Below are 27,553 nucleotides of genomic sequence, written 5' to 3' on the forward strand. Positions count from 1 at the left end.
CAGGAGGCAGAGGTTGCAGTGAGCAGAAATCGTGCTGCTGCACTCTCAGCCAGGCAACTGAGTGAAACTCCATTTCAGAAAAAAAAAAATATATATATATATATATATATATATAGAGAGAGAGAGAGAGAGAGAGAGAGAGAGAGAGATTTTTTAAAGTAGAGATGGGCCATGTGCAGTGGCTCATGCCTGTAATCCAAGCACTTTGCAAGGCCGAGGCAGGTGGATCACCTGAGGTCAGGAGTTCGAGAACAGCCTGGCCAACATGGGAAAACCCTGTCTCTACTAGAAACACAAAACATTAGCTGGTCATGGTGGCATGCACCTGTAATCCTAGCTACTTGGGAGGCTGAGGCAGGAGAATTGCTTGAACCTGGGAGGCGGAGGTTGCAGGGAGCAGAAGCCGTGCCATTGCACTGCAGCCTGAGGCCTAAGCAACAAGAGCAAAATTCCGTCTCAAAAAAAAAGGAAAAATTACAGATGGGGTTTTGTCCTGTGGTCCAGGCTGCTCTCAAACTCCTGAGCTCAAGTGATCCACCCACCTCAGCCTCCCGAAGTGCTGGGATTACAGACATGAACCACTGTGCCCAGCTATTACTTATTTTTACAAGCTCTTCTAAGCTTGCAACTTTGTTCATCTGAATGGGTCAGGCCTTTCTTGCAATATACCTGGCAGGATTCCTGAAATCTGATTCCTGTGAACCCTTTGGGCAACATCCTTCAGGTGCATTGTGCTGGATACCTCACTCAAGTTTTTAGTAATTAAAGAAAAAAAATCAAAACAGCCATGTGTCAGCTTCCCATACTCATCATCAGAATCAGCCTTGAGATACAGCCAGAATCTAACTACTTCTCTCCACTTCTACTACCATATAGAGGAAAAAAAAATCAGGACCCCCAAACTTCTTATGAGAAAGGGAATGTTAAGCCTGGAGGCTGAGTCATGCAACACCCCCTTCCAAAGGAATAGGTGTGACTAGCTTTATGCATCAGCCAGGTCCTCACGGAAAGGTGAGGTGTTTGCATAGGGCTGCCCCCACAAACCATTCATGAGCAAACCATTTGCCTGTCTTCCATTAACAAGAATGTGCCAATTTTAACAACTGTTAGGTCTGCAGTCTAAGTCTACCTCCTAAAACTAAAGTCTGTTGGATTCCACAGTGATCATGTTGATTATAAGCTTATCTTCCCAGGTGCAGAACAAAGTTAAGATGAGATCAGTAGTTCCTCCACCTACTCAGAGACATCTGCATAACCAACTCTTCCTTTACTCTCTTTTTCTCTTCATGAGTTCACCTTATCTTATGTAATGTAGATTTATTGGGCACCAACTAACCTCTCACAGGAATGTAACCATACATTCACCTTATCGCCTAGCTGCCTTTCTCCTGACACACCCTTCCCACTTTAAGGAAATGTATAACTATAAAACCTCCTGAATACCTTTTTGGAAAAACAGCCACAGATGTGTCTATGGCTCATGCTTTTCCCAGATATGCCCTAAGGCTAGGGCTGAATAAACCTTGATGATTAAGACTTTTTTGCCTCAGTCACTCATTTTGATTGTCACCTATTACAAGTGATATTTAAAAGACTGAAGTCGAAGATGGCCAAATAGGAACAGCTCCAGTCTGCAGCTCCCAGAGTGAGCAATGCAGAAGATGGGCGATTTCTGCATTTCCAACTGAGGTACCAGGTTCATCTCACTGGGGCTTGCCAGACAGTGGGTGCAGCCCATGGAGCGGAACAGGGTGGGGCATTGCCTCACCCAGGAAGCGCAAGGGGTCGGGGATTTCCCTTTCCTAGCAAAGGGAAGCCATGACAGACGGTACCTGGAAAATTGGGTCACTCCCACCCTAATATTGTGCTTTTCCAAAGGCCTTAGCAAATAGCACACCAGGAGATTATATCCTGCGCCTGGCTCAGAGGGTCCCACACCCACAGAGCCTCGCTCACTGCTAGCACAGCAGTCTGAGATCGAACTGCAAGGTGGCAGTGAGGCTGCAGGAGGGGCATCCGCCATTGCTGAGGCTTCAATAGGTAAATAAAGTGTCCAGGAAGCTCGAACTGGATGGAGCACACCGCAGCTCAAGGAGGCCTGCCTGCCTCTGTAGACTTCACCTCTGGGGGCAGGGCATAGCTGAACAAAAGGCAGCAGAAACTTCTGCAGACTTAAACGTCCCTGTCTGACAGCTTTGAAGAGAGTAATGGTTCTCCCAGCATGGAGTTTGAGATCTGAGAATGGACAGACTGCCTCCTCAAATGGGTCCCTGACCCCTGAGTAGCCTAACTGGGAGACACCTCCCAGTAGGGGCCGACTGACACCTCATACAGCCGGGTGTCCCTCAGAGACGAAGCTTCCAGAGGAAGGATCAGGCAGCAACATTTGCCATTCTGCAATATTTACTGTTCTGCAGCCTCCGCTGGTGATACCCAGGCAAACAGGGTCTGGAGTGGAACTCCAGCAAACTCCAACAGACCTGCAGCTGAGGGTCCTCACTGTTAGAAGGAAAACTAACAAACAGAAAGGACATCCACACCAAAACCCCATCTGTACATCACCATCACCAAAGACCAAAGGTAGATAAAACCACAAAGATGGGGAGAAACCAGAGCAGAAAAGCTGAAAATTCTAAAAATCAGAGAGCCTCTCCTCCTCCAAAGGAATGCAGCTCCTCACCAGCAACGGAACAAAGCTGGACGGAGAATGACTTAGACAAGTTGAGAGAAGAAGGCTTCAGGTGATCAGTAATAAGAAACTTCTCCAAGCTAAAGGAGGATGTTCGAACCCATCGCAAAGAAGCTCAAAACCTTGAAAAAAGATTAGACGAATGGCTAATTAGAATAAACAGTGTAGAGAAGTCCTTAAATGACCTGTTGGAGCTGAAAACCATGGCACGAGAACTATGTGACGCATGCACAAGCTTCAGTAGCCGATTTGATCAAGTGGAAGAAAGGGTATCAGTGAGTGAAGATCAAATGAATGAAATGAGAAGAGAAGTTTAGAGAAGAAAGAGTAAAAAGAAACAAATAAAGCCTCCAAGAAATATGGGACTATGTGAAAAGACCAAATTTATGTCTGATTGGTGTACCTGAAAGTGATGGGGAGAATGGAACCAAGTTGGAAAACACTCTGCAGGATATTATCCAGGAGAATTTCCCCAACCTAGCGAGGCAGGCAAACCTTCAAATTCAGGAAATACAAAGAACACCACAAAGATACTCCTCGAGAAGAGCAACCCCAAGACATATAATTGTCAGATTCACCAGAGTTGAAATGAAGGAAAAAATATTAAGGGCAGCCAGAGAGAAAGGTCAGGTTACCCACAAAGGAAAGCCCATCAGACTAACAGAGAATCTCTCTGCAGAAACCCTCTAAGCCAGAATAGAGTGGGGGGCCAATATTCAACATTCTTAAAGAAAAGAATTTTCAACCCAGAATTTCGTATCCAGCCAAACTAAGTTTCAAAAGTGAAGGAGAAATAAAATCCTTTACAGACAAACAAATGCTGAGAGATTTTGTCACTACCAGGCCTGCCTTACAAGAGCTCCTGAAGGAAGCACTAAACATAGAAAGGAACAACCAGTACCAGCCACTGCAAAATCATGCCAAATTGTAAAGACCATCAATACTAGGAAGAAACTGCATCAAATAATGAGCAAAATAACCAGCTAACATCATAATGACAGGATCGAATTCACACATAACAATATTAACCTTAAATGTATATGGGCTAAATGCTACAATTAAAACACACAGACTGGCAAATTGGATAAAGAGTCAAGACCCATCAGTGTGCTGTATTCAGGAGACCCATCTCATGTGCAGAGACACACATAGGCTCAAAATAAAGGGATGGAGGAAGATCTACCAAGCAAATGGAAAACAAAAAAAAGCAGGGGTTGCCATCCTAGTCTCTGATAAAACAGACTTTAAACCAACAAAGATCAAAAGAGACAAAGAAGACCATTACATAATGGTAAAGGGATCAATTCAACAAGAAGAGCTAAGTATCCTAAATATATATGCACCCAATAAAGGAGAACCCAGATTCATAAAGCAAGTCCTTAGAGACCTACGAAGAGACTCAGACTCTCACACAATAATAATGGGAGACTTTAACATCCCGCTGTCACCATTAGACAGATCAACAAGACAGAAAGTTAACAAGGATATCCAGGAATTGAACTCAGCTCTGCACCAAGCAGACCTAATAGACATCTACAGAACTCTCCACCCCAAATTAACAGCATATACATTCTTCTCAGCACTACATCACACTTATTCCAAAATTGACCACATAGCTGGAAGTAAAGCACTCCTCAGCAAATGTAAAAGAACAGAAATTATAACAAACTGTCTCTCAGACCACAGCACAATCAAACTAGAACTCAGGATTAAGAATCTCACTCAAAACCGTTCAACTACATGGAAACTGAACAACCTGCTCCTGAATGACTACTGGGTACATAACGAAATGAAGGCAGAAATAAAGATGTTCTTTGAAACCAATGAGAAAAAAGACACAACATACCAGAATCTCTGAGACACATTTAATCAGTGTGTAGAGGGAAATTTATAGCACTAACTGCCCACAAGAGAAAGCAGGAAAGATCTAAAATTGACACCCTAACATCACAATTAAAAGAACTAGAGAAGCAAGAGGAAACACATTCAAAGGCTAGCAGAAGGCAAGAAATAACTAAGATAAGAGCAGAACTGAAGGAGACAGAGACACAAAACACCCTTCAAAAAATCAATGAATCCAAGAGATGGTTTTCTGAAAAGATCAACAAAATTGATAGACCACTAGCAAGACTAATAAAGAAGAAAAGAGAGAAGAATCAAATACATGCAATAAAAAATGATAAAGGCAATATCACCACCAATCCCACAGAAATACAAACTACCATCGGAGAATACTATAAACACCTCTATGCAAATAAACTAGAAAATCTAGAAGAAATGGATAAATTCCTGGACACATACACCCTCCCAAGACTAAACCCAAGAAGAAGTTGAATCCCTGAATAGACCAATAACAGATTCTGAAATTGAGGCATGATTAATAGCCTACCAACCAAAACAAGTCCAGGACCAGATGGATTCACAGCCAAATTCTACCAGAGGTATAAAGAGTTGCTGGTACCATTCTTTCTGAAACTATTCCAATCAATAGAAAAAGAAGGAATCCTCCCTAATTCATATGATGAGGCCAGCATCATCCTGATACCAAAGCCTGGCAGAGACACAACAGAAAAAGAGAATTTTAGACCAATATCCCTGATTAACATCCATGCAAAAATCCTCAATAAAATACTGGCAAACCGAATCCAGCAGCACATCAAAAAGCTTATCCACCACAGTCAAGTGGGCTTCATCCCTGGGATGCAAGGCTGGTTCAACATACGCAAATCAATAAACATAATCCATCATATAAACAGAACCAAAGACAAAAACCACATGATTATCTCAATAGATGCAGAAAAGGCCTTTGACAAAATTCAACAGCCCTTCATGCTAAAAACTCTCAATAAACTAGGTATTGATGGGACGTATCTCAAAATAATAAGCGCTATTTATGACAAACCCACAGCCAATATCATACTGAATGGGCAAAAACTGGAAGCATTCCCTTTGAAAACTGGCACAAGACAGGGATGCCCTCTCTCACCACTCCTATTCAACATAGTATTGTAAGTTCTGGCCAGGGCAATCAGGCAAGAGAAAGAAATAAAGGGTATTCAATTAGGAAAAGAAGAAGTCAAATTGTCCCTGTTTGCAGATGACATGATTGTATATTTAGAAAACCCCATCGTCTCAGCCCAAAATCTCTTTAAGTTGATAAGCAACTTCACAGCAAAGTCTCAGGATACAAAATCAATGTGCAAAAATCACAAGCATTCCTATATGCCAATAACAGACAAACAGAGAGCCAAATCATGAGTGAACTCCCATTCACAATTGCTTCAGAGAATAAAATACCCAGGAATCCAATTTACAAGGGATGTGAAGGACCTCTTCAAGGAGTACAAACCACTGCTCAATGAAATAAAAGAGGACACAAACAAATGGACGAACATTCCATGCTCATGGATAGGAAGAATCAATATTGTGAAAATGGCCCTACTACCTAAGGTAATTTATAGGTTCAATGACATCCCCATCAAGCTACCAATGACTCTTTTCACAGATTTGGAAAAAACTACTTTAAAGTTCATATGGAACCAAAAAAGAGCCCACATTGCCAAGACAATCCTAAGCCAAAAGAACAAAGCTGGAGGCATCATGCTACCTGACTTCAAACTATACTACAAGGCTACAGTAATCAAAACCGCTTGATACTAGTACCAAAACAGAGATATAGACCAATGGAACAGAACAGAGCCCTCGGAAATAATACCACATATCTACAACCATCTGATCTTTGACAAACCTGAAAAAAACAACAAATGGGGAAAGGATTCCCTATTTAATAAATGGTGCTGGGAAAACTGGCTAGCCATATGTAGAAAGCTGAAACTGGATATCTTCCTTGCACCTTATACAAAAATTAATTCAAGATGGATTAAAGACTTAAACATAAGACCTAAAACCATAAAAACCCTAGAAGAAAACCTAGGCAATACCATACAGGCCACAGGCATGGGCAAGGACTTCATGACTAAAACACCAAAAACAATGGCAACAAAAGCCAAAATTGACAAATGGGATCTAATTAAACTAAAGAGCTTCTGCACAGCAAAAGAAACTACCATCAGAGTGAACAGGCAACCTACAGAATGGGAGAGAATTTTTACAATCTACCCATCTGACAAAGGGCTAATATCCAGAATCTACAAAGGACTTAAACAAATTTACAAGAAAAAATCAAACAACCCCATCAAAAAGTGGGCAAAGGATATGAACAGACACTTCTCAAAAGAAGACATTTATGCAGCCAACAGACACATGAAAAATGCTCATCATCACTGGCCATCAGAGAAATGCAAATCAGAACCACAATGAGATATCATCTCACACCAGTTAGAATGGCGATCATTAAGAAGTCAGGAAACAACAGGTGCTAGAGAGGATGTGGAGAAATAGGAATGCTTTTACACTGTTGGTGGGACTGTAAACTAGTTAAACCATTGTAAAAGACAGTGTGGCGATTCCTCAAGGACCTAGAACTAGAAAAACCATTTCACCCAGCCATCCCATTACTGGGCATATACCCAAAGGATTATAAATCATGCTGCTGTAAGGACACATGCACAGGTATGTTTATTGCAGCACTATTCACAATAGCAAAGACTTGGAACCAACCCAAATGTCCATCAATGATAGACTGGATTAAGAAAATGTGGCACATATACACCATGGAATACTATGCAGCCATAAAAAAGGATGAGTTCATGTCCTTTGTAGGGACGTGGATGAAGCTGGAAACCATCATTCTCAGCAAACTATTGCAAGGACAGAAAACCAAATGTTCTCACTCACAGGTGGAAATTGAACAATGAGAACACTTGGACACAGGGTGGGGAACATCACACACTGGGGCCTGTCGTGGGGTGGGGGGAGCGGGGAGGGATAGCATTAGGAGATATATCTAATGTAAATGATGATTTAACGGGCGCAGCACACCAACATGGCACATGTATACATATGTAACAAACATGCACATTGTGCATATGTACCCTAGAACTTAAAGTATAATAATAAATAAAAACAAAAACTGAAGTCAAATTAAATTTAAATGAGTTTAATTGAGCAATGAACGATTCGTGAATCAGGCGGCCTTCTGAGCCAGGGTAGGCCCAGAGACTCCAGCGCAGCCACATGGTGGAAGATTTATGGATAGAAAAAGGAAAGTGATCTACAAAAAACAGAAGTGAGGTACAGAAACTGCAGGATTGGTTGCAACTCAGCGTTTGCCTTATTTGAACACAGTTTGAACACTTAGTTACATTTGATTGGCCAAAACTTGTTGATTGGCACAAGTGTAGGCTATGGTTTGTTTCCACCTCCACTTGTTACAGTTCACCATGAACAGAAAAATCTTTAGGTTGAACTTAAACATGTACGAACTTTAGGCTAAACTTGATTTAACACAACAAGTCACCTCATCCCTTGCCTGGAATCTAATTGGAGAAATAGCCACTTAAACAACTGTGATACAGAGTGCTGAATGCAGACACCAGGGAGTGTGAGTGTAAATCAAAAATAAAATTCTAAGACTCCAACTAACTGAATGGATCCCTCCTCTCAGCCAAGGGAATCCCAAAGGAAACCTAAAAAACTAGTTCAGGCAATGATGGGACAGGAGGTGGGACAAGCCTCATCTTAACCCAGACACGACTTTCTGTTGTTTCCAGGTCTTTAGATAATAACTTAACTTTTTCAACCAATTGCCAAACAGAAAATCTTTGAAAATATCTATGTCCTGGAAGGCCCCCTAATCCCCAGTTCAAGTTTTCCTGCCTTTCCAAACCAAACCAACGTACACCTTACGTGTATTGATTGATGTCTGCCTGTAACTTCTGTCCTCCTAAAATGTATAAAATCAAGTTGCAACCCAACTACCTCAGGCACATGTTCTCAGGACCTCTTGAGACTGACTTGGGCTTTGGCCACTCATATTTACCTCAGAATAAATCTCTTCAAATATTTACAAAGGTTGACTCTTTTTTGTTGGCACAAGGACCACACTGACACAATAATAAAACAGGGTGATCACAGGAGAATAAAAATATTCCAGGCAGCAGTTTCACATGACTAGAGGCTATGGGCTGTTAAGACCCCGAAAAACGAAGGTGTGGACCAAGCTGGCTAAGACTGACTGGATCCAACATAGCACTGGGTTTGACCCAGGTTTCACCTAGGACTTCATTATACACTCATTAACATACTAAATCACACACTCACCAGTGTCATAACAGTTCCAAGAACACTCATATGTGGTGTACAAATGGGTTGCATCACAGTTCCAAGAACTCTCCACGTTTTCGCAGAAATTTTCATGAATATTCCACCTCTTGATTAAAGAAACCCATAAAGGTAGTAGCAGCCCCAAACTCCATTTGCACAACTCTCTCTTGAGTATGCCAGCAATCGCTTTCTTGAGTGCTTTTTGCTTTGCAATAAATCATACTTTCACTGTTTTCGACTCATCCTTGAATTCCTTCTCGTGATGGTGTTAAGAGCCTGGACACTGGCTGAGGTCAAGGTCCCCTGGCATTTGGGGGACCTCCCCTAGCCCACTGGTATCAACATCACATCCATCTCCTCACTGCTCTTCCAGCCTCTGCCCTTCCCTCCACCCTTCCCAACGCTGCCCTAGTCTGTTTTCTACACAGCACTAGGGCTGATGCTTTGAAGGCTTAAGCCAGATTACATTACTTTTCAGCTCAAAATCCTCAAATGATATCCCATTTCTTTCAGAACTAAATCCAAGATCCTTATAATGGACTACAAATCTGAGCGTCCATTTCTTCTTTGAATTCAGGTTCTATCCCTGGTAAGGGAGCACAGAGCTCCAGCCTCACCGATCCCGTCAGGAAATTCCTCAGGCCTGTTTTTCCTGCCTCAAAGCTTTGATTAATAGTCTTGTTTTGCCCCCTTTCCTACCTTTGGGTCTCTGCTCCTGGCAATTTGCCATAGGGGCCTGGCCTGGCCCTCCTATTTTTTCTTTCTTTTTTTTTTTTTTTTTTTTTTGAGACAGAGTTTAGCTCTTGTTGCCTAGGCTGGAGTGCAATGGTGCGATCTCGGCTCACCAAAACCTCTGTCTCCCAGGTTCAAACGATTCTCCTGCCTCAGCCTCCCGAGTAGCTGGAATTACAGGCATGCACTACCATGCCCGGCTAATTTTGTATTTTAAGTAGAGACAGGGTTTCTCCATGTTGGTCAGGCTGGTCTCAAACTCCCGACCTCAGGTGATCTGCCCACCTCGGCCTCCCAAAGTACTGGGATTACAGGCATGAGCCACTGCGTCCGACCGACACTTGTATTTTTAATTACACTCAGTCTTACCTTCCAAATGTTTCACTCAATTTATTTTTTTTTCTGGCACTTATATACATATTTATTTATTTATTCTATTCTGTGTTACCCCTCACTAGATTGAAATCTGCATGACAGCAGCCACTCTGCCTTTTATGCCACTGCTTTGTCTATTTTATTCAGGGCTGTATCCGAAATGTCCAGAATAGTGCCTGGCCCAAAACAGATGTAGATAAATATTTATTGAATAAATAAAATACATGTTCATCATTCATGTAGACGCCACAGTTTTGCAGGGAAGCTACAGGTCAAGCCCAGGCTCTCTCTTATTTGTTTCCTTTGGCAACACACATGCCCCAGGCTCTGGGTCCTTACTCCTCAGGGGCAGCTGAGCAGACCAGGACATGTCCAGTCCTGCCCCAAACAACTCATCAAGAACTTTCTTCTAACCCCAAATCACACTCTTAACAGTTGTTCTAGTGAATGCAGCTTTATCTTCTAACTTTTTCAGTGGTATCTGATGCCCTTATAATTTGTGCTCAAGGAAACAGCCTGGCTGGTTAGCCTACACCCCATCCTCCAACCATGCCAAGCAACCACCACATCATTCAGGACCAAACAGAGAGCACACAGGAGAGGTATCAGACTGAGGTGAAAGCAGAGTCACAGTTCTAATTTTATACCTGGAAAAAAATATGCACAAATTACAGGAAGTCGAGCTCAGCAAAACAATCTTCTAGGCAGAGATAGAGATGCAGGAGGGAGGTTATGTCAGACACGAGTAGGTTGCTCACAATGCAACAGAACCACAATTTGCACACGAATACATCGTGGACACATGTCAAAGTTCCATTTTAACCCATTAATGATGGAAACAGTGGGATGACAAAGGTGCTTCAAAGGAGAATACAGGCAACTGACCTACACACACAGTCAAAAGCAGGGAGAAAAGATAAAGGAAACGCCGGGAATGAAGTGGCTCAATCAGATAGGAAGCTGGTTATGATTCTCACCTTAAGCAGGGGTCATTTGTCTTATACACACACACACACTCACACACACACACGTTTTAATGGAGACAGGGTCTTGCTATGTTGCCCAGGCTGGGGTTGGCGAACTCCTGGGCTCAAGCAATTCTCACACCTCAGCTTCCCAGACTGTTGGGATGATAGGCATGAGCCAACCTGCCTGGCCCATTTGCATTTTTACAGGACGAGATCACTTCTGTCCCCACTGGAAAAACATTTGTCTTGCTAACACACAACAAGCTTTCAGCTTAGTTTTCTACAAGTTAACTTTTCCATTAAAAAGAGTTGTAAAATGTCCTCATTGTAAATAGTAAATCAAAACTACTAGAGTTCAATGGCGTTTGGCAGGCTTGTCAGATAGGTGCCTTAGCACGACTGAAGGCCATAGGCATTGTTTCTGTCTTACTTGTAAGTTCTGGCTCTGACAGGTATAGTCAGGTGGTGCATGCTCTATATTAATCAAATGAGGCTTTGAAAGCTGGGAAAGAGTTGGGGACTTGCCTCGGGTGACATCTGTGTGACCCCCTCCTTCCACCTCCTGTGCTGCGCAGTTCATGTCCTTTATGACCCTCTGTGATGCACCCACCTCCTGGTCTCCGCACTCAGCATTCTGCATCAGGTGGTTTAAGCGACTCTCTTTCCCTCTAGGCTACGGGAGCAGTTTTCTAGTCCTCCTCTCGGCCTCCAACTCAGGATCTGATATATCTTACAAGTTTAATAGTGTTTGTTGAATAACCTCATGAAGAAGGTGGGATCTGAGCTGTGTCGTGAAAAAATAGTGTCTGTGAGGACGTGGAGGTGGGGTCAGCGGAGGCGAGGACAGCGCGAGCTCCGCACAGTTTTCTGCTGCGGGAGGGTGGCCTGCAAGGCGGGGCCGGTTGCGGTCAAGTTCAAGTAGGGTCAGCGCAGGAGGACACTGGCATAAAAAATAGCCACATCCAAGGGAGCAGTGAGGTGTGGGGACCATCTATTTCGGTGGGCCTTCCCACCCCCAGGCCGGCCTTCCCATCACGCGTGGGTGTGCAGGCACTGCCCTCGCTGCGCGCAGGAACAGCAGGGACAGCTAGGAGCGCAGCAGCTTCGGGATACCAGACTGAGCAGTGGGTTCGTCTATGGCCACCTCTCAGGGAACAAGCTTCCCCCCGCGGAGACTCTGCTGCTTTTAAAAGCCTTCCTGGGCGTAGTCAAGGGCGATAGGACGACCTCCCTCGGGAAGGGAGAGCCTGGCAGTCCCCCTCCCATTTGCCAGGCGGTGCAGCACCTCCTCCCGCCGGCGGCGCGCGCACCTCAGCTTCGCGGGCCTCTCGCCCAGCAGCCGCGCCCCAGGCCGCGCCTCGGGTTCTGGGAGCCCGCGGGCGCGCGCCCGGCCGGGCGTGTCGGGAGCGCGCGGCGGCCGGGGGCGGAGCGCGGCGAGCTGGGGCTCCGCCCGCTCCCAGCCGGGCCCCCCAGCGCTCGCCGGGACGGCTGCCGGCTCCAGTCTGCCCGCCCGCCCCGCGCGGGGGCCGAGTCGCGAACCGCGCCTGCGACCCGGCGTCCGGGCGCGCTGGAGAGTACGCGAGGAGCCATGAGGCGCCAGCCTGCGAAGGTGGCGGCGCTGCTGCTCGGGCTGCTCTTGGAGGTAGGGGCCGGGGACCGGGCGCTGCCGGAGGCGCGGCGCCCACCATGCTGGCGGCTGGGGGCGCGCAGTTCCCAGGCACCCCAGAGGACCTTGCCTGAGAGCGCAGACTGTGGAGCAACGGGGAGCCACAGCCCTGCGCGCCTCCCGGAGCTGGGAGGTGCGGGACCCTGGTGACGGGGAGGCTCCCGCCCCGGTCCGCGCCTTCCGTCGTTCCTTCGGTTTTCGCACCCCGCCCCCACCCTGCGGGTGAGCGCGTTTCCCGCGCCGGCCGCCTCCGTTAGCTCGGGGTGACCTTTGTGCACCGTCCGCCCCCTCTCCCCGCCGCTGAGGGCCGAGGATCGGATGGACCCGGGGTTGGGCGGGGGTGGTCCTCGGGCGCGGCGCAGGCGCGGAGAGCCCGGGGCGCCGGGCAGTTCGGGGTTAGGAAAGGATGGGTACCGAGCCGGGGTGAGGAGAGCAGGCGGAGGGGACTGTGGGGAAGTGTCGCGGGAGTGCCAGGAGTTGTGGAGGTGAGTAGCGGGAGGAGGCGTTCCCGCGTGTGAAAATGAAGTGCAGCCTTTAGGTGCGGGGAGGAAATTCCGCGGAGAGCCTGGCTGGGGGGGTTGCGGAGCCGAAGCCGGCGGGGAACTTGTTGAGCGGCTCCCGGGTGCGAGCGCCCGTGACCGCAGCCCTGGCGGGGACCGCGGCTGCTCCTGGCTGTGAAATTGCATCCTTGGATGCACCTTGGATCCACCTACTTCTCACTAAAGCAGGTTCCTTAAAATGCGAACTGGAGGAATTCTGGGGTGTCCAGTCTGAATCAGGGTTTGTTCAGCTTTCTCCTTAGCTTCATTATTCTGAAGGAAATTTGCATTAAATTAATGAAGTCAAAGTAAATAGGTAATGAGTCCCATGCCTCTGTTTTAGGAAGTTGTGAAACTGTCTTCCTTAATAGTTAGAGACTGGTGCTGGAAATTTCTAGTTTGTCTTCGCCCTTTATTAAAAAGTAATTATTACAAAATGTTGGCGGAAAAGTGTTTTCCTGAAAGGAAGGCTGGTGGACAAATTTCTCCTTGCTCCAGGCTCCGCCATAGCCGAGACTTCCTGTTTCTGTTCGGAAATATCCCCCTAGCTTGGTATTTAATGTTTTTGTGGAGTGCCTCTGCTTGCATTCTTTCCATTTATTCAGAATTTTAGAACCTTAGGAATCACATTCTCTGAGTGACTCACCATAGAGAACAAAGAAGTGAATCAGAGACCACTAATCGCATGAAAACAGATGTGCGTGTACCTTAATGTGTGTACCTATACTTGCAATCTTTATTTTTTATCTTTATTTATTTATTTCTTTAGTTTTGAGATGGAGTCTCGTTCTGTGGCCCAGGCTTGAGTGCTATGGCACGATCTTGGCTCACTGCAACCTCCGCCGCCTGGGTTCAAACTATTCTACTGCTTCAGCCTCCCCAGTAGCGGGGACTACAGGCGCCCACCACCATGCCTGGCTAATTTTTGTATTTTTAGTAGAGACGGGGTTTCGTCTTGTTAGTCAGGCTGGTCTCGAACTCCTGACCTCAGGTGATCCGCCCGCCTCGGCCTACCAAAGTGCTAGGATTACAGGATGAGCCACCGCGCCCGGCCCTGCAATCTTTTTTTAATCGGCACTTGATGAAATTATTTAGCGTTTCTTTCATTCTAGTTTGTGCCACCCATGTCTCCCAAGCCTTCTGTGTGAGTGGTTCTGTGCCCTATATGTAGCCTAGACGGCGTCAGTGACTCCATTCTTTCCCAAATAGCTGTTTCGTTGCATAGGAATGTATCCTCTTAATAGGAGTTCAGATCATGTCTGCAAAGCTGAAACGACCTCAAAGGCAGAAGTGTGATGTAAAACTGAAACCTAAATGCCTCAGATGATACTTTCACAGTCAAATATTAGATGATTGTTTCAGAGGGGACAGTGCGATGTCACCTACTTTGACATGATTATCCTAAGTACCACCACTTTGTGCTGGAGAGGCATCTCTCTGAGGAGTTAAGGAGAGTTCTTGATCATTTATCACATGAAATTTTATGTATGAGATTTATATTTGAGATTTTTTCATCTCCGGTGGGGTGCTCTGATGAATACCTGTGATGCTTCTGAAGTCCTGAATCACATGCATGGATGTGCAGTCGCAGGTGTGGAGCATGTGCCATGGCAAATGGTTCTCTTCAGGTTGAGTGCATAAAAGCAACCCAGGGAGCTATTTGGTGGCTTCTGGCTTCTGACTGCCGGCTGCAACCTGGGACATTTGTCTTTGTTCCTTTGTTCTGCCTGAGCTGGTTTCAGTGTATAAATTTGCCACGTGGTTGATCATAAACCACCTGAAATTAAGGGGTGGCCTTGTGGCAGTGGTGACTCTGTTCCCACCCCCAGCACCCTGGCCCTATCTAGCACCATCCAGAATCTCACATGCACAGGGATTTCTGTGTTAGTGAGAGGTCCTTGAGTAGGAAGGGCAATCCAAAGACTGTTTTGAGAAGGGCTTTCCTCCCCTGCCTCACCATCCCTTTATAGAAATTTACTTACCTGTTAGACATAGAACTGCATATTTAGGTTTGCTTAGCAAACATTCATAGAGTGCTCTAGGGTAACTGCCAGGCACTGTTCTATAAATGTTACAGGTTATCTCATTAATCCTGCTAGCAATTACTTTTATCTTCATTTTTGTTTCAAATGGGAAGTGAACATTTAACACTGCTGTTAAGTGTGAGGGCTTAAGATGCTAACCCGGGCATTCTGGTTCCAGTGTGTACCCCGCCTCGATGCTCTGCTTCGTCTGCCGTCTGCGCACACAGGAACATGTTAGGAATTTGCATGCTGTACATCGTGAGGACAGTGGTGGCCCTAGAAAGTGTATTCCCCTTAGAAACTCAGTCAGCCTTCCTTAGAAAGACTATGTGATTTAGCCTACAAACGGTGACACTTTGAAGAGTGAAATCGGATGTTGTTAAGAGCTGTGCCTGGACAGTGGGCATCACCAGGACTCTCCTGAGAAACCCTGGTTGTGTTCCCCTCCTGAAGCCCAGGTAGGGCTTCAGGGAGGAACCGGCAGCAGCTGACAGCACCATCCCTCTCCTAGGGAGGCTTCTTGGAAGCTTATTACTGGACTGACCTTTTCTATTAACTCAGAGTTTCCTGTGAATTACATGCACAGCCAGTGAGGGCCCTGATTTTATCTCCCTCTCCCCTGTTGCTCTGTGCCAGCTGGTTATGATCCAGGGACCCAGGCCACGAATGTGGCAGATTCTCAAGGGTGGCTAAGAGTAGGGAACCTCAGAGGCCTTTTTGGTTCATAAAATGCTAAGGTTCTATGCTTCTGTTCCGCCAGCTGGCTGAAGTGAGATCCTGCAAACAATCCTTACAGGAAGAGTAAAAATACTAAGCTGTCTCCTAGTAGCCCTGCTGAAGTTATTCCCAGTGGCCTTCACACAGTAACTCCTTAGAAACTAAAAGGAAAAGAAAAGGTTTTAAAACTGACTACACTTCAGTTGAATCCTGAGAGTAATGATGCCCTGAGCATATGCACCTCCCTGGGGCTTTTTGTTGTGTGCATTGTTTTCTAGATATTGTCACTGCATTCTCTTTCTAGAGGTTTGGTTGGTTACACTTTTGAAATCTACTTAGTATTTGTTTCAAGGGCTCTGTTCTTACTGAAGTGAGCCCAGAAATGTATAGTATGCTATTTAGTGTAAAATTCACCAATACCAGTGCCTCTGCTTCCAAAGAGGTAGACTCATTTTAGTTAAGGGACTGCTCTCATTATCTTTCTGATCTTTCCCAGGAACCAAGAGCTGGAAACACTTAAGCCACGTTGCCTTGTGCTTCAATGCTGTTGGGCAAAAGAACAGTTCTTGGACTAGAAAAAGGAATGGTCGTCAGGCCGGGCGCGGTGGCTCATGCCTGTAATCCCAGCACTTTGGGAGGCCGAGGCGGGCGGATCACGAGGTCAGGAGATCGAGACCATCCTGGCTAACACAGTGAAACCCCATCTCTACTAAAAATACAAAAAATTAGCCGGGTGTGGTGGCGGGCGCCTGTAGTCCCAGCTACTCGGGAGGCTGAGGCAGGAGAATGGTGTGAACCCGGGAGGCGGAGCTTGCAGTGAGCGGAGATTGCGCCACTGCACTCCAGCCTGGGCAACAGAGTGAGACTCTGTCTCAAAAAAAAAAAAAAAAAAGAAGGAACAGTTGTCTCTTAGAGAGGGTTGCAAAGTGGACATTATCTTTGAACTAGGGAAAAATAATAAGATTACTGAGTATTTTTCTGAAGTTCTGTGTATTTTGATGCCTGGGAGTCTGGAAATTAGAACCGAGTTATGTTTAAGAGTGTATTTTGTCTCTTGCCAAATGTCTTTTGTGCCCTGGAATTCCAACAAATCTGGCAGTCCCTGGCTGCCAATTTCCTGAAATAAACCTTTCAGCCCGCCCACTCTTAGAGTTTTTAGAAACCAAGCAACATGCAATTTGAATGAAAAAGAATCCTGCAGGGAGTTTGCTGTCTCTGGAAACTCCACGGGAGGCCAGGTGGTCATGGGTGAGAAGTGGCAGCAATAAATGAACCGGCTGGCAAGAGCTCTGCTCTGAAGTGGGGAAAGCCTGGGTCCAGGTGTCTGAGGAGGCCTGTGGGCTTTGGGCCCAGACCTGGGGCTTTCCTTGGTTTTTGCTTTCTTTTGCTTTGGGCACAGCTATAAAGGCTAATGGGGGGTAAATGACTTAGAAATACATGGCAAGGATAGGATTAGGCTAGTGCTCACTTGATTAGCTCTGCAGGGCAAGGACATTTCCTAGAACTCACTCTATCATGTCCTTTTAATGAAGCTTCTCAGATGTCACCTTCTCAGTGAGGTCTGTCTTGACCACCCTATTTAAAATTTCTTCTCAGTTCTTTCCCTAGTCTACCTTACTCTGACCAATATCCTCCTCTTCTCATAACTGTCTTTAAAATATGACAGAATTTACTTTCTACCATGTAAGCAATTTAGGGGCAAAGGTTTTGCTCTGATTTATTGATTGACATATCTTTAGTTGCTGGAACCATGCCTGGCACAGAGCAGGGACTCAGTGGAGACTTGAATGAGTAAAGCGGTCAGTGGTAAGAGCCCTGTGGGCAGGAGCTGAGTAGATCGGCAGTGGGAAAAGAAGAGGCAGTTGATTAGGGGCTGGAAGGCAGCAGAGCACCTCTAGTGATGGAAACCCACTGCGTCTTAAGACAAAGTATCACTTTTTGGGGCAACTTCAGTTGTTAAAGTTTTCTGTAATATTGAGGGGAAATGACAGTATTTTCAGCCTGGTCCTGGGTCTGCACTCATGGGCTTTTCAGAAATATCACAATGACAGGCCCTCAGTCTTCTAACACAGCTGTGTGGTCCCATTTTGTGTGTGTGTTCTTTTCCAGGCCTCACCTTCTGTTGTTTCAAAACATGGTTTTAAATCATCTCACCATCCTCATAGCTGCAGTTTGAAAATTTTGGACTGGATGGTGACAAGGATGTCCTCAATATCTGAAAATGATTGGTCCTACAAAAAGGCCACTGAGCCATTAATCCATGTGAATCAGGGATCAATATTTCCTAGTCAAAGTGGAAAAAAAGTTTGGTTGGGACTTTATTTTGAAAAAACAAATATCAAATTGTAAACATAAAAGTTAATTTCATCCTGAGTACTCATTTTATTTTATTTTAAATCTATTTATTTATTTAGAGACATGATCTCTCTCTGTTGCCAAGGCTGGAGTGCAGTGGCACGATCTCGGCTCACTGCAACCTCTGCCTTTTGGGTTCAAGTCATTCTCCTGCCTCAACCTCCTGAGTAGCTGGGATTACAGGTACACGCCACCACAGCCCAGCTAATTTTTGTATTTTTTTTTCTTTAGTAGAGACAGGGTTTCACCATATTGGTCAGTCTCTGAGTACTCATTTTAGAATGATGAGTCCATTTTGGGGGGACAGTGTAATTTTCCTGACAAAATTCTATAATGCACATAGGACAGTCTTCACTTGATGTTGGACTTCAGTGGCATGATCATAGTGAAAGTTTTTTCCCCAGAATTCGTTGCACTAATCTGGAAACTCCCACCACCCCCACCTCCAGCTTCTCTTTGTCCTTTTTATTCATATCATTCTCCTTTGGCCACCTTTTGGTTCATATTAAATGGCTTGACTGCCAGATCTTTTGTCACTTTCATTGGCTTCATGAGCTGCTGCACCTTTGTGAGGTCTGCAGGGCCTGTTTGCTGTCTGTTTGTGGTATTTGGGTTGCACTCTCCTGTGATCTTGGGATCAGAGATTGGTTTTGGAGCTGCCAGTGTTAAGTGGGCTGGGGTGAATCCAGTGTTTCTTGTGGTTTGTCTTGAAACCTTTGGTTCCCCTCCACGTCCTCCCCATTGGCACTTATTGAACAATAGGAAGCTCTGTTCTGTGGGTGTGGTCTGACTGGCAACATCAAAACCTTTGGCCCTTGTCATTAAGCAGATAAAATTATACTAGTGCGTCCTCCCACCTCCACCCCTGCAGCCAGGAGATTCACCCAGAGTTTGCAGTGAGACCGAAATCTTTTTAACATGTGCTGCTGCCAACCCACCACACCTCACAATAGTTGTAGAGCTGTTTATTATTTTTTAAAAACCTAAATTGAGGACTTTACATTGTTTCCAATTTCACATTAATCATTCATCTCATCTACTTAAGCCTGTCAACATCTGTCTGAACACTATTTTTTAAAATCCAGTGTCCCGTATTGTTTTGTACCATGGACTGATTTGATTATACTCCTGTTGGTTTTATCCAACTGATTAACAAACATGTTGAATAGAGCAGAGTCAAATACAGAGATTCTGGGTGGAGATGGATGACTGAAATTTTGACTTGGAGAGTAAGGATATCCTTAATTTTAAAAAGTCAGAGTTTAATTTTAAATGCTGGTTTTGAAGTGTTTGATGATCTGTCCTTGGTGAAAAGAGATCCAACAAATGAGTCTAGAATGCGGGAGGAGGGTGTCTAAATGCGAAGGTGATCTGCATTCAGATACTGTGGAGCAGTAGAGAAGAGGCCTTGCAGAAGGCCATCGGATTCGATAATTGGCAAACAGTGACCTTCCCTTGTCAGGGTTAAAGAATCAAATGGTCAATGAAGACAGGAAGGCAGTGACTAATGCATATATATATAAAATTTCAGGAAGTACAGCTGTATACTTCAAAACTGTCAACAAGAGAACGATGTCCTCAGACCAGAACAAAGAGATATTATCCTGTAAATCAGGTTTGAAATCAATCAATTGCTTGCTTCAAGCATAGGGCATATCTGGTGGTCGTTAGGAGTCACGTTTGGATGGTGCCATGACCATGTATTACAGAATCCCAACTCCTTCTGAGTTGCCTGGGAGTCTTTGAGTAAACCTAAGCTCCCACTGACGTTCACCTGTAAAGAGAAATCCCTCAGTGTTGCTGGAGGCCCTTTGGAAGATTCCCTACTTGGTCTGGAACTTGTGGCCCAGGGTGGATTAACAGAGTATTTATATTGTCAGTCATTCCCAAGCAAGTTTGCTGTGCCCAGGTGGCTGCACACCTCGGACAGGAGGGAGGGTTTCCTTATCCTGTTGATTAAAAAGTGGGCTTGCTTGTTATTATCTGTGACTAGATTAAGAAGAAACTGTGTCACAAGCGTCCGTAACAAGGGAAAGCAAGACTGTGATTATGATCATAGTTGGCTCTTAATTTCTGCCCTAGGTAAGACAAAAAAAGGGTCCGTAGCCATCTCTTTTGCTAGGATGGTTGAGCAGCCACTCAGGTGACGGCTTGACTTTTAGTACTGGGAGGAAAGATGAGTGAAACTCTTTAGCTCTTTAGTTGGCCTCATTCTCTTGGTGTTTTGTGATCTGAGTGTCATCAAGGGCCAAAACATGGCATTATGGAGAGGGTGGGGACAGATCCTAAACCCTTATGGGGAGTGGGGAGAAGAGGAGAGCGAGAGAGAGCGAGTGAGAGAGAGAGAGAGAGAGAGAGAGTGTGTTGATGAGATTATTATTGAAGAAGGTCCTAGTTCCTAGTTCCTCCTCCTTCCCTTTAGTTGGAGAGAAAAGAAGCCAGGCCTGCGGTGAGTGAAGCTGTGAAGCTAGGTTCCTATAGCCTAAGGGCAGCTGTGTAAAACAACATGGTGTTCCCTTAGATTAAATCTCTGCAACCTCTGTTCTTCTCTACTGCCCTCAAGATAAATTCCAAACACTGTTTTCCCCCTTAGAATTTCTTCAGGAATTCTCCTTTCTTTCCTTCTTATTTCTTTCCTCCCAAATCGAGCAGCTTTCTCTAGCTCAAAGGTTGTCAAAATTTTGGCTCTTATACTCTTTTAGGGAATTTTCAAAAACTATATACCCTCTCACATAATTTTAAGTGGAACATACAGGTTAAGCAACCCTAATCTGAAAATCCAAAATCCTAAGTGTTGCAAAATCTGAAACTTTTTGAGCGCCAATGTGATGTTACAGGTGGAAAATTTCACACCTGACCTTGTGTGACAGATCACAGCCAAAACATTGTTCCATGCACACAATTATTAAAAATATTGTATAAAATTACCTTCAGGCTATATGTGTAAGATATATATGAACATAAATGAATTTCGTCTTTAGACTTGGGTCCCATCCCCAAGATACTTCACTGTGTATATGCAAATGTTCCAAAATCCAAAGAGATGCAAAATCCAAAACACTTCTGATCCCAAGCATCTCAGGTAAGGGATACTCAACCTGTGTGATCTTGTTTATCATAGATTTTAAATGGTTACAATAGATTTGATTTCTCATGTGAACATTGTTAAAAATTAAACTATAATATCAGTCTTTTAATGTATTCAGTGGAATCTAAATACCGTTAGCAATTTGATACTGATTATTTTATTAAAAATATGCAAATAATGGTTGCAAATATAGCATTCCTTTTTTGAATTTCTACTTTATAGAGTTTTCTTCTAATAAAATATATTTATGCTTGAAAGTCTAGTTTCGGTCTGTCGTTTTTTGTAACAAAATCTGTATCCAAGTTAATTTTTAAAACATTTCCTCAGATATACCTCCAAAAAATTTAAAAATGACTAATTGATTTATCATTTTTATTGCACATTTGATTGACACTATACATATATTACCAATTGAATATTATTAAACATAAACTGTAAAATTTACTGGAAATAAATTTCTGAGTGAGATGGACAAGGATGTTTCAAGTTAGGGCATGTATAACTGATGGAAATGGAAAAAGTTTCATGTTGAACTTCCGAGTGATGTGCCCAAACCGCATAGTAATCTACAATTAGGTCATCTTTCAATTTAATTGAAAGCAAAGAATTTGAAACCAGTTGAGATGCAAGGCGTGCGATGACAGAAACTCTCCCCTTGACCAAACTTTGGTTAGGATCCTCTGAGCCCTCTTCTCACTAGGCCTCCACCTTGCCCTCTGTGTCTGTCCTCAATGGAGCTCCGTTTCAGCAAGAGTCCTGCCAAGTCATCCCCTCACCCTTAATATCTGATCACCTTAGGCTCTCTTCAGCAAGAATTCCTCCTTACTTCTACCCATCATGCCTGTCCTCTTAGCAATTTTGTATCCGTTGACCCCCTCACTCTGCTCCTTGGCTGTGAATTCACACTCATTTTGGTTGTATTTGGAGTTGAGGTCAGTCTCTCTTCTCTGTTGTGATAGATTGACCCCTATTGCAATAGTCTTGAATAAAGCCTTACCATTTTTGACAAGTGTCAGAACAATTTCTCTTTAACAGTGTCACTACCAGTATTTTCAGTGGCCTTAGATTGATACTTGAGAGAGTTTTTAGTTCTGGACCAGCACATCCCAGTAAGACTAGAAATGGGAGGGAGGTGTGCCTTTCTTTGTAAAAGGAGAGAAGGGTGACTGTAAACAGGGAATTAGCACTGTCACTTGACCAGCATCTGGACCAGGGCCTGTGTCTCAGGCAGTCAGCTTTAGGAAAGCAGACCCATGGAGGTTGAAGGTTTGGAATTCGAGTCCTTTAGCAGTGTGGAGGAGTGCCCTTGGAAAGCTTTCAGTATCTACAGAGACTTCCTTGCCATTCTCAGCTTTGGCTGTGCATTAGAATGAGGTAGGGAGTTTTGAACAATTACCTGCACCTGGAGCCTAGTCATCTTTATTTTTTAACAGATGCATATTTCTTCTGATGGATAGATGAGGATCAGAAGTCTTCATCCAGTCCAGCAGACTGAACCGACTGCTGTGGGTCCTGAAGGCACCATACTTTCACTTCCTGTTTTCCCATCCCTTTGACTGTGCCATTTCAACTCCCACCATACTTGAAGACCCTCAGGTGGTGTCATGGAAGGCTACTCTCATTGTCCACTTAGGTATGAGTTAAGTCCCTGACTTGGGCATGCTACTCCCCGGGCAAGCTACTCCCACATGCTCTGAGCTCAGATACTGTAACTGCCTGGTTTTTTTTTTTTTTTGGGGGGGGAGGGTGTGGAGGTCTGTGAATTATTCTTTTTTTTTTTTTTCTCCAGACAGAGTTTTGCTCTGTCACCCAGGCTGGAGTGCAGTGGCGTGATCTTGGCTCACTGCAACCTCTGCCTCCCCCTCTCCTGCCTCGGCCTCCCGAGTAGCTGGAACTACAGGTGCCCGCCAGCACGCCTGCTTAATTTTTGTATTTTTAGTAGAGACGGGGTTTCACCATATTGGCCAGGCTGGTCTTGAACTCCTAACCTTGTGATCTGCCCGCCTTGGCCTCCCAGAGTGCTGGGACTACAGGTGTGAGCCACCGTGCCCGCCCTGGTCGGTAAATTCTTTAGGCCTTAAGCTCCTAGAGGACCTTTCTGTTCCAGAAGGGTTTGGCACAGTGAGGGGATGGGCTTGGGAGCTTGGGTGTAGAGGTTAGCCTTTGGAAGGGGAGTGGGGATGTGAGGAAGGAGATGAGGAGGTCATCAAGAGGACAGGTGCACATAGACTTGAAGTTCAGTGGGGAAAGATTGGCGACCCGGGTGGGATGTCAGGAACTTTGCGTTGAAGTAAGCCACAGAGGTAAGCTGGGAAGGACCTGGGCCTCCAGGTCATGGTGAAGGTCACACAGCGGTTGTGATGAGGGTCCTGGGAAGCTGTGCATGTGCATCTCAGAACATCCATAGTTGGGGTGCAGAGTGAGCATTTCGGGCAGTCCTGGATACAGTCAGCTGCCCTGACTGGCCCCCTAGCAGCATGGAAGCAGGGAGGTAGAAAGGTGGCTGCCAGACTGGGGATTGATGCAGGATGGCAGTGCATCATGAGTGAGAGGATTTTGGGGAATTATTGTTATGATGGCTATGTTAGGGTCATTTCTTGAGTGTGTAAAATTAGAAGAGGGTTGATGGATTGGAAAATGAACACGGCGTATTGGTAAAAAAGTAGAGGTTGACATGGGAGTGAGGTGAGGGTATGGGACAGGTGCAGAGAAGGGAGAGTGAGGCTGCTGGCCTACTAGAGAAGAACTTGCTGTGACCTCTGTGTTCATTACCTGTTGTTGCTATAACAAGTGACTACAAACTTGGTGGCTTAAACCAATCCACATTTATTATCTTCCCTCTCTGGAGGTCAGAAGTCCTAAATGGCTGTCAGTGGGCTCAATTCAAGAATGTCAGCAGGCCGTGTTTCTTTTGGAGGCTCCGGGGAGGATTCATTACCTGGCCTGTCCCAGCATCTAGGGACTGCCTGTGTTTCTTGGCTGGTGGTCCCTTCCTCCCCTTCAAAGTCAGCGATTCTGCGTCTTCTAATTTCTCTCATGCTTCTCTCTCTGTCACTGTAAAGACTCTTGAGATTACATTGGGCCCACCTGAATTACCCAGCATAATCTCCTCATTGTAAGATCCTTAACTTAATCACGTCTGCAAAGCTCCTTTTGCCACCTAAGGTGACATTCCTGGTTCTGTGGATTAGGATGATGACACCTTGTGGGCAGGAGGTGGCATTACTTTGCTTGCCACAAGGTTGAAAAAAAATACTGCTTAAAATGGATATTTTAGTGAAATCACTGTTGTAAAGGTTTTTTTGTTTTCGTTTGTTGTTTGAGACAGTCTCACTCTTTTGCCCAGGCCGGAGTGCAGTGGCATGATCTCGGCTCACTACAACCTCTGCCTCCCAGGTTCAAGCGATTCTCCCGCCTCAGCCTCCCAAGTAGCGGGGACTACAGGCGTGCACCACCATCCCCAGCTAATTTTTGTATTTTTAGTGGAGATGGGGTTTCACCATGTTGGCCAGGCTGGTCTGGAACTCCTGACCTCAGGTGATCCGCCCGCCGCGGCCTCGCGCGGTGTTGGGATTACAGGCGTGAGACACTGCGCCTGGCCAGTAAAGGTTTTTATACTCCATTGCCACGTTCTGAGGTTCTTCTTTGGGGCTGACATGGGCAGTGGTGTGAGTGAGAACTTGCCAGTTCCACTGCATGTGCCCTGGGTTGGGATGGAGTCATTAACATAGGTTGTAGGTCTGTTTCATGCTTTGAGTTCTTGGTAGAATGACACAGGAAAAATATGTGTTGGTTTTATTAATAGCTGGTCACCCCAGTGGAAGCTGAGATTCACCTCTGACTTTCTGAATTGCATGAGAAGTTAAATCGCAGATAGGGAGAAGGCTTTCTCTCATAATGAGAGCCTTGGACAAATTGAGATCACAGGTTACATGATACAATTGATGCTTTTATCACTTCCTGGCAGAAAAGGAGCTGGACTTCAAAATCACGACATCTGGGCCCTGGCCAGCTGAGTCAGGCATCAGAGTCCTTCCACTGTGGTGGCCTGTTGGTCGGCCCATTGGCACGGTCAGCTCTGGGGGCAGCGGCTGCTCTCAGGGGCTTGCTAATGGGCAGTGCTCACGTTCCTCCATAAGATGGGAAGGGTAGGTATCCTCATTAGGAGTCTCTGGTCCCTTTCTGAGTGTCAGCATGACCTAGTGATGTATTCAGAGAAGCTGCCAAGAGTGGAAGTGGATTTATTTAGTGATGATTGTCACCACTAGAATCAGTACCTTTTTAAACTCCACCCTGTTTATCTGAATTCCGTTGTGTGTATGGTTCTTGTTTTGATGGATGCCTCAGGATCTCATTGAAGCCATCAGTCCAGAGGATGAGGGACCAGACTAAAAAACCCTTACTATCCACTGGATACTTAGTGATTTATATATAGCTAAGTTGTTTGCAAAGCTTTGGGCACAAATAAAATTAATACAGTTAGGTCTTCAGAAGGAAATGCAGGATGGTATTAAACTTTTCAGTGAGGCTATCTTGTCACTAACCTTGAACACTGATCTTTCCTTTGCTTTCTTCTTTGGTTTTTAGCAACTCTGCATTACTATTGCTGAAGAGGTCTCAGAACACTAAAATAGCTCTTTGTCAGTCAGCTTTACTAATGATAATGATGCCAGGGTTTGGTGTTCACCCTGTAGCCATGCTGTGTTTGAGGCTGTATGTAGTCTGAAGTTTTTACTCTGTCTTTTGGGTCTTTGTCTGCAAGGAGCCTGGGGTGGGATGTGGATGGATGGGTGGGTGGATCTGGGAGGTGAAGAGACTTTACAGCACCTGACACAGCACAGTAGCCTCTGGACAGGGATGCCTGGTCTCTCTGGAGGCTGAGCAGAGATGGTTGGAATTGGCATTAGCAGGGTGTCTCTGGGGTGGCAGGGTCCTCTCCCTGATTAAAGCATCATCTGTCACCCCTGCAGGTGTGCACACCTGAACAGGTTAGCAGGTGAGAAACACATTATTTGTATGAGTTTTCATTTAGTTGTCTGATGGAAGTTTAAAGAACATGTTAAAAATATGAAGGATATTCTTTTTCTTAAAATTCATTCTTTTGTATTTAATTGTTTTGACATACAACAAGCTGCACATAATTAATGTATACAGCTTGATGAGTTTGGAGATAAGTATGCACCCGTGAAACCACCTCCACAATTTATGCCATAAGCCTCTAAAAGTTTCCTCCTGCTGTCTGGTTATTATTATTATTATTGTGTGTCATAAGGTCTACCCCTTAGCAGATTTCTAAGTTCACAGTAGAGTAGTGTTAACTGCAGGACCTCTGTGGCACAGCAGCCCTCTAGGGCTCACTGATTTGCATAACTGAAACTTTGTACTTTTTGACAAATACCTAATTTCCCCTCCTCCCAACCCCACGCAACGCCATTCCACCCTCTGTTGAAGGGTTTTCTTGTCTGTCTCTACTTACAACGCCCCACAGAGTACTTACTAAACCGCATATTGATTAGAATGTTTTTGGCCCTCAGTGATAGGAAACCCAATTCAAGTAGTGCAGACTTGGAGGAAGTTCGTTATCTGGCATGATTAGGAGTCCTTCTGTTGGAGGCCCCGGGCCTGGGTTGTTCAGAGGCTCTACACACCCTCGCATTTGCTCCACCTTCCATTCTGCCATTCTCTGGGTCGGTCCTGCCCTTGTGGTCGTGTGTAGGTTGCAGCAGCTCCTCACAAAATGCAAATCAGTCAGCATCCAGCATGTCTTTCTTATGTATGTGTTTTGTTCTGTCATGGCTGGGCAGTGTTACTTGGCCCCTTCCTTTTCCCATCCCCACAATATTCCAATATTTTCTAATGGGGCACTCATTTTGGGTGGGGTTGGTGTTAGATGGGTCCTGAAGAATCGGAATTTTCAGATTGGAAGTCAAGCCAGCGATTGAAATACAAACAGACATAGGAGCCTTCTTGCTAGCATATGGGGTTTTTTTAAGACCTTTTTTTTTTTTTTGAAACATGTTATGTTTGAGTATTTTTTTTTAAACTTTCCAACCTTATTTTATTTCTCCAGATGATGGTGGCAATGTGATAACCAGCGCTTGGCAGGTGCTTGCTGTGTGGCAGCATTGTTTTAAGTAAGCACATGGTGTTTCATCTGTGCAGCCTTCCCACCCCT

General features: G+C 45.1%; 1 protein-coding gene across 1 annotated transcript in view; it reads left to right on the forward strand.

The window, feature by feature from the left end:
* The first annotated feature begins 12,525 nt into the window (after nt 1-12,525).
* Nucleotides 12,526-27,553, forward strand: part of VOPP1 (VOPP1 WW domain binding protein) — a 101,404-nt gene continuing 86,376 nt past the window's right edge. The window contains 1 exon segment of the mRNA NM_001131600.1: nt 12,526-12,631. Within this exon segment, the coding sequence (NP_001125072.1) occupies nt 12,578-12,631 (54 nt within the window). The 5' untranslated portion in view covers nt 12,526-12,577.

This window comes from Pongo abelii, chromosome 6 (assembly GCF_028885655.2).
Source record: "Pongo abelii isolate AG06213 chromosome 6, NHGRI_mPonAbe1-v2.0_pri, whole genome shotgun sequence".
NCBI lineage: Eukaryota > Metazoa > Chordata > Mammalia > Primates > Hominidae > Pongo > Pongo abelii.